This window comes from Lolium perenne, chromosome 5 (genome assembly GCF_019359855.2).
Source record: "Lolium perenne isolate Kyuss_39 chromosome 5, Kyuss_2.0, whole genome shotgun sequence".
Lineage (NCBI taxonomy): Eukaryota > Viridiplantae > Streptophyta > Magnoliopsida > Poales > Poaceae > Lolium > Lolium perenne.
In genome coordinates, this window is record NC_067248.2 from 220,703,678 (window position 1) to 220,711,739 (window position 8,062).

General features: G+C 38.7%; 1 protein-coding gene across 2 annotated transcripts; it reads left to right on the forward strand.

The window, feature by feature from the left end:
- Positions 1–2,474: 2,474 nt before the first annotated feature.
- On the forward strand, positions 2,475–7,350 carry LOC127302001 (F-box protein At3g07870). 2 transcript variants are annotated; one of them, XM_051332346.2, is made up of 6 exons: positions 2,475–2,666; positions 3,536–4,886; positions 4,966–5,085; positions 5,236–5,328; positions 5,546–5,605; positions 7,006–7,350. In XM_051332346.2, the coding sequence occupies exons 2-6, from the start codon at positions 3,582–3,584 to the stop codon at positions 7,078–7,080; spliced, it is 1,653 nt and encodes a 550-aa protein (XP_051188306.1). In that variant the 5' UTR covers positions 2,475–2,666; positions 3,536–3,581; the 3' UTR covers positions 7,081–7,350. The 2 variants fall into 2 exon arrangements, with proteins under 2 accessions (XP_051188306.1, XP_051188304.1); XM_051332344.2 differs by having other exon boundaries at positions 2,476–2,666; positions 5,233–5,328.
- Positions 7,351–8,062: the final 712 nt, after the last annotated feature.

Here is an 8,062-nt window from a genome sequence, read left to right on the forward strand (position 1 = left end):
TTATGGTTGATCTTGGTTACAAAGATAAATGGTTGATCACTACACATATGGTTTTAATCATAAAATGTAGCACAGGGTTTTCTTATGTTCATGAATTGAAGCATAAGATATTAATGAGGATGCAATTCTGGTTATAGAGATGAGATGACACCATATTGTATTGGCTAGGGTTTAATCTCCAATATCCATGCTAAGGTGGTTACTTGCTTAATAGTTGTTGTTCTCCTTTAGTTACTAAGATGTTGAGAATTGGTTTTATCTTCTACCAATAGATTTCTATTATTATCCTTAATTTATTATTAAGGTAACTAAATTGGTTATAGTTCTTTTTATAGTTAACTTTGGTCATATGGATATATGGTTTATCACCATATATATTATAGGCTTTAACTCTAAGCTTTACTTATGAGCTTATATCTTCTACTTCAAGTTCTTAGGGTTTATGATCACTACACAATTTATAATGATCAAGGTTTGGCTTCCTAAGTTATTACTAGAAATATGTAGATATGGTTGTACCAATTACCCCTCTCACTCCACAGGGACTTGGACTATAATCTAGGTTTCTACTCAAGGAATGATGGTGTGATTATCTAAATATGTGGTCTTCCTTAGAATTTCTACCTTGCTATCTTATGTAGCTTGTTCTTCAGGAATTCTGATAAACCTGCATCTTGTGGCATGCCTCCACCTCCTAGCTGCTTCATCTTGATCCTAACTATTTTATGGAGTGGCTCAATGTGTTGGTATTCTTGCATATGGTGCAAGATGATGGAATGAATGGAGTGTGAGACTCCCTTTTATAGGCTTGAGCATGCTCTAATAGCTTGACACATAGGTGGATGACTCTTGTTTTAACTTGATGAGTAAGGTGCTTGGTTGTCATGCTCTCATCAATAGCAATCCTTTAAGCATGAGGTGGCATTACTTAGGATGCAAGCTATGTAGATATTTTCATCCTATGTGGCTTTGGTATTATCCTCTCATGTGATTTATTTTTAGATAGCCAAGTGGCTTTTGTTACTAAATATCTTGTGAATGATTTTATGCTTGTGGTTGAGTCACTATATCATATGTGATTGTATTTATATTATAATTGGGATCAAAGTGTCAAGAATAAGAATTATACCCCAATTTTGAATGATGATTTGGATTTCACCAAGGCATGATCATATAAGTTTCAAAGTACTCATAGTTTATTTTATGCAAATAGTTTAAACTATAATTCGTAATGTAAACGAATTTAGTTTTGTAATATTCCACATATTTAATAAGTTATGATTAAAATAAGAATGTGTGGCTTTTATGCACTTAGGTCCTTGGATTTTGCTCTATTTGGTATTTAGTTTTAAAGTGGATTCAATTGTACCTCAAGGTAGTTGCTTAATTTTTAAGTGTTGATAATTTAGAGTTGCATCTTATCTCTTTGATGGTTATATACCTCTCCCAACTCTAGGGTTTAATGATAAGCTTTTGTTGGTGTTAAGTTCAAGAATTTAGTTCAAGAATTACCATGAGTTTCATGGTAAGAATATTTATTTGTTAAAGACATGGAAGAGTCAAGAATGATTTCTTCATTTTATTGTTAGTTGATTTCCATTTGAATAGATGTTCATATGTTATGGCAAGGAATATCATGTTATGATCTTTTATAAGATCAAGCAATTGATCATTGAGTAAAGTGTTGTTGTGTTGATTTTAGTTCCATTTGATCTAACCCCTTAGATCAAATCATCTCTTCCCAAAACAAGGTTTTAGCAAAGTCACATTGAGGTTTATAGCGCTTGACTTGATGAGCTACTTCAATTCCACCAAGGTCAAGTGAAACTTCAGTTACGGTGACTGTTTTACTTTAAAGCGCGAAAATTACCCAGATTTTCTATGCATGAATGCAATGCACACATCTATTTACTCTATTTTTGTAACCCCAATACCTGGGATATTACAAAACCCAAGCTCCTTCGGAGCGGGCGGCGTCAGGTATGCCGCTACCTTCTTGAAGGCGCCGCTTGTGGAGGCTTCGACTTTGTGGCGTTTTAGGGTGTGTGTTAGTCTTGTTCCACTTCTCGAGTTTTCGACTCGGTTTCCCTCATAAACTGGGTCGCTTTGTGCGGTTTTTGGGCCCGGTTTCCCTGATTAACTGGATCAATCTTCTTCTATTAATATATCGAGCAGCTCACCTGCCGAATTCTCAAAAATGGATTATAATCTTTCTCCACGGTTGAAATCAAACACATTTCATGCTGCATGGCCAGGGGCGTAGGCGCGCACAAATGCCTGAGCGGATGGCGATTACAATTTGCAGGATTCGCTAACAAACAAAAACGGAAATCATTTTTTAAATTTTAATGTTATAAAAATGAAATGAAGAATAAAAAAACAGAAACCATCGTGATCCGGCCCGACTCATTTAGGCTTCTGTTACTCCGGTGAAGGCCGTCATGGGGTTCTTGCTGGGCTACACGCTCTCTGTCTCTGCTGACCCTCGAATCCAAATCCAAATCCCATTTCCCCTCTTCAACCTGAAAAAAAAACCCTAGACATAGCGGCGACGGCAGCCGGCGGGCGAGGACTAAAAATCATTAGCCACGCGAAGTGCAGCGAGAAGGCGAAGCTACCAAGGGAGGGAAGGGGAGCCGGGGTCTTGGTCGAGGCGGCGACCGTTGGTAAGCTTTGCCCCCCCCCCCCCCCCCCCCTCCCTGTTGTCCCGCAATTCGGCCGAAATTACTGTTTACAGCCAGCACTCCTTTGTAGTTCGTTGCTCACTCGCTCATAGTTGTCTAAAGTTCATTAATTGTCTGATTGATGCGCGAACACACACGTTTAATTCCTCCTCGGAATTTAAGTGCGTGGCTACAGTTCTTTTGCCGGCGAGGTGCTTTTTATTTCTGCATGCCTATATGTGTATTCAACTTTACATGGATCTCTGTATGAACTTTGTTCACGATTATTTGTCAATAGACATGTCATATACCCCGACTATGTGTTGGCTGTTCGCCTGTATCCTATTACTTTGTTACGACAACGTGAGTGTACATCAAAGGGCTGGTTACACATTTGTATGATACTGTTACACTTCAAACTTGCAAAAGAAGCAAAATTACTGTTTACAACCGGCACTCTTCACCAAGATGTCATTTTGCAAGTTGATCCGGATTTGCATGCCCTTGTAACCCCAGTTCAGTCACTTGTTTAGTTGCATAAAGTATTTCTAATTTGTTTGATTGTTGCACTGGCACACATTAAGTGTTGTCCGATGCCATTTAGGTGTGATGATTATTTTGGCGGTGAGGTACTTTGTTTTTTTACGCATGTTTATATGTGTATTCGACTTACAGGAATGTGTATACAAAATAACAAAATTGCTCATGATTTATTTCTCGCTGTGTGCCCAGGACTGATTCCTTCATTTACCAATTCGTGGAACATAAAACCTAAATATGTCAAACTTTCTTCTTGTTTTAGCCCGCAAGTTATTTTAATTGTAATTCTTTATGGCGTATGCCCCATCATTCTTTTAAATGCATCTTTGCAGGAGAATTCTGTACCAAGGCTTCCTCGCAGGCTGTAATCGGCTTACTATGGTTTCTGAGGAGGTCAATTCAAAGAAGCAAAGAAATGAGGAATGCTTCATTAACCGTCTCCCAAGAGACCTCATTGAGCGGGTATTCTTGAGGCTTCCAGTTAGCACTTTATTGATGTGCGTTGGTGTCTGCAAACCCTGGCAAAACTTGATCTGGGATCCACAGTTTGTCACATTACACCTCAAGCATGCTTCCCGTTTTGCCCTCCTATTCTTCAGAAAAGAGTCTGTTGCAGGCGAACGCCACCCTAGTGACGCAGTCCTGATTGATGAAGCCTGGTCACAGTCGACATATGCAGTGCCAGTGGTTGGGCCTGATGATATCCTTTTTGGTTCATGCAATGGGCTTCTTGGCTTATACACAAAGACATCGTCTATCAAGATAGCTAACCTTGCAACTGGTGAATGCTTGCGTCTGGAAAAACCTGTAAAGAATCTCAAGGGTGACCACTTCTCGTTTTATAGCTTTGGATTTCACCCACTGACAAAAGAATACAAGATTACACACTTTCTTGGTGATTGTGTTGAGGTTCGCCCCCAGAACAAAGACAGATTCAATTTCATTCAAGTTTATAAACTTGGTGATGAGACATGGAAAGATATCAGAACTCCAGAAAGCTTAAGCTTGAACTGTGTGAGAAACTCTGGTACAATCAATGTTGATGGAACAATGTATTGGCTAACTGAAGATATGGCAGCTAACTGGCAGCATGCTGTTATGTCTTTTGATCTTGGTAAAGAAAGTTTTGCACGGATACAACTGCCAGCATCAGTACCTGAAGATTGTGCTTCTGGTGGTTCTCGTCGGTATTGGATCAGAGAAATTGATGGGAAGGTAAGTATAGCAACTGCTCAAACTTATCCTTCTCAGCCCAGAAGACTTGTTGGTGAGCTGCAGATCTGGGCACTTGACAATAAAGCGGAGCAAAGGTGGAGCCATAAATACAATATGCAAGCAATAGATTACATACCGGGACCAAATTTGGCTCATGGGGAAAAGTTGTTGATGCAATGCTGTGACGGTAACCTATATTCGTATGAATTTCTTGCGGAGAACGTCATGAGTAAAGTGCTTAAGATGGTGAAGCTGTTAGATTTCAGCCCCTACAAACCTGACAACATGCAATCCTACATTTGTGTGAAGTCACTTGTACGTTTAGATGTATACAAGAAAGCTGGCATTGTGTGTAGGCCAAATCAACGGGATGGCTGGGAATTGGAGAAGTGGAAGGCGTGGCAGCTGCTAATCTCTAAGATGGAAGAATTGTGGAGCCGTGTTCATCAAAAGGAGCATGAGAGTATTGTATGCTGGCTAAATTTGAACTTACCTTAATGAAAATTAGTTTATGGGAAAAATTAACAAATGAGTTAACATTTGATAGGCATCTTTACAACAACTCCGCATACAGCTCAATGGTCTACTACCACATGTATCAGATGATTCGATTCGACAACAAATAGGCATGAAAATTGGTCAAAAGTTTCCAGTCTTTCCAGATCAAGTAATTCCTTATCTATATGAAACTAGCATACCTTTTCATTTCATATTTTAATTTGAATAGTCAATAACCATTTGAAGAGTGAAGGCATAATGTTGCTTAAGTGCACTTGAATTAGTGTTGTAACACATGTCTTGAACGAAACTCCAGCAGCCAAGATCCCTCCGGCGGCTTAATTTGGTAGAGCAAAAGCGGGATATAGAAGCTTTACATGCTCGTATCAACAAGCATGTGGAGATTGTCAAGGTAGTACTATAGTGTGTTTACATTTACTAACAAGTAGCAATATCAATTATGCAGATATTTCCAAGGTATAGTACTCCTTCTGATCCATATTGAAGTTGTACTAAATCAGTGACACTTAATATGAATCAGAGGGAGTACTATAGCGTGCTTACATTTACTAGACATATCATCCACGACTGTCCTAAATGCTAAATTAATAAAGTTAAGCTATGTACAGGGTGTGACTCAGGCACTCGGCAGCATCAGTAGTATGATCCATAGTGTTATACAGGATCAGGTAAAGATTTACATTTCATTTAATTTATTATTGTTTTCCCTTTCTGCTACAGTTTGCTAGTTCTTGTTACCACTTGTTCTAGTCTGTTCTACAATATGAATATGCAAATTAATTTCTCTTGAAATAAACTAAAGTAATTATGCCATCTATTCGTACCAATAAATGACTTCCACTGTAGAACAATTATTTTTTATCACAAATATTTTAATTTGTTCCAATGTGTATTTATGTTCTTTATGCTAACTGTGCAAGTTGTCTAGCTACTGAGTTTATCGCGCTGTTACATCAGTAGTTAACATATTTTACATCAAATGAAAAATAAACTATTCATCAAGGTTTAAATATTCTGAACCGGGCATTGCTGCATACACTTTATGCTGTGAATCCCTGAACATATCTGGTGATAGCGGCCTCTACATGATAACAATTGTTAAAATTTAGTGCAAATAATCATGAACACATCTATATTTAATTTCACAACATTGATATACTGAATCAAAATACTATGTCATAAATTCAGAATCAAAATCCATTGTACTCCATGAGAATAAAAAACACAGAAAATCTGCTGCAAAGTAATTCCAAACTAAAAAGAACAAGAAGGTGCTCTGTTCATAAGATTTTTATTTTTTGTTTGTATTGATGTATGTCTCGGTTTTGATTCAAATTTTGCATGGCAGTCCATACAATCATACACTATCTGGGTGATTTATTTCTATAATTAGAAGTGATCATTTGTATCACGGTATCATTGAGAGTCCAGTATCACTACATATGTTTTCCTGTGTTTCTTATCTTTAACTTATTGCACTTGAATATTATGAATTAAAAACTTCCTGCTAGGCAGTTTTATTATTTCATCTTGACATATCGCTCATATTATGAACTAAAAACGTCCTGCTAGGCCCAGTTTTATTATTGTACTCCATGTTCTTGTCTGCATTTCTTATACATTGCTGGCATGCATTGTTAATGATGAGTATGACTGTGTTAAGAGAGCATGGAATTACACGTTTATTTAGTTGTTGTCAAGTAGTTTGTCAGAGAGGGACGTTGTCAAGTAGTTTGTCAGAGAGGGACGGGAAGTTGTTCAATATCATACATGTTTAAGAGCAGAGAAATCAACATAAGCATAGTTCAAGAACAGAGAACAATGGGAGTAGGAAACATGGATGTGTTAGTAAAGGTCGCCGTTTCCACCACATTTCCATTTTCTCTTCTATTTTCAGTTTGGAACACTGAATTTGAAATTTAGCGACATGGTTGATCTTTGCTGTGCACCTTCTCTTTGAGAAATAAACAAAAACGAGGATTCAGATCTTCCTTTTATGTCTAACAGGAATTCAATATTTTCCCTGACATGTACCAGTGTCTTGATCTGATCTCTACTCATGTTTCAGGTGGGTGCATCAAGTTCAAATGCTGTCATTTCCTCTCAGACTCAGAGCGAGGGCGGGGATGCAGTTGAGACTTGAGAGCTTATGATGACATTCTTCTTAGCTTGCTCGGCCAGCTTTTCGGCTCTTGCAACTTTAGGTCTTTTACCTGCAAAACATTGGTTTCTGCGGTGCCATCTTTGTACGTGATGTTATGTTTGTTCTTTATATCTAGAATTTATCATGCTTATTATGCACCTGTTTAGCCCATGTGATCTGATTTAGTAATATATATGTTTATTTGACACCTTGAAGAAACATGAACTCTTTGGACTGAATATCTCCTGAAGTTATACATAATATCTCGAAGCGCAAAACCTAGTATACGTATTCTTTTCGGCTGAAAGCAAATACTAGTATATTTCCTTAGACTAGCCACAATGAAAGTATCATAGGTAGTATGCTACGTAGGCAAAATTTTATTTGGCACATCAATTAATGAGGAAAGAGGTGAGACTAGTATCATGGGTAGATACAATATCATATCATCGTAAAACTAGAAATTTTAATGACAAACACATCATGTACATATATTTGCATTAAGATTTTACAAAATATATATATTTGCATTAAGATTTTACAAAATATATGATGAAACTACATAATACTATACATTGTAGGTGTTGTATCATAAAAGCATCATGTAGGATCAAGCAGGCATCAGCATCTCTAACGCGGCAACCCATCTCGCGCCCGCGCATCCGGATAGGTCGAATCGGATAAAACCGTGGTTCAACGTGGCCACGCATCGCAAATGCGGATGACCGCGGTATCCGGGACGATCCAAACCCGGCCCAAATCTGGGCCAGGTTTGCGTGGCCGCGGATGGCACGCGGCGTCCTCGCGTGTCCGCCTGGTTCGCGTGTCTGGTTCACCTGTCGGTGCCCCAGTCCTATTAAATGTGGACTCGGGAGGGGGACTGTCCGTATCCAGTCCCAACTCCACCACTCGACTCCGGCTGCACGAGCTCGACCTTCCGCGCCGCCATGGCCCGAAGTGAGAGTTCGAGCCGTCCGCCAAC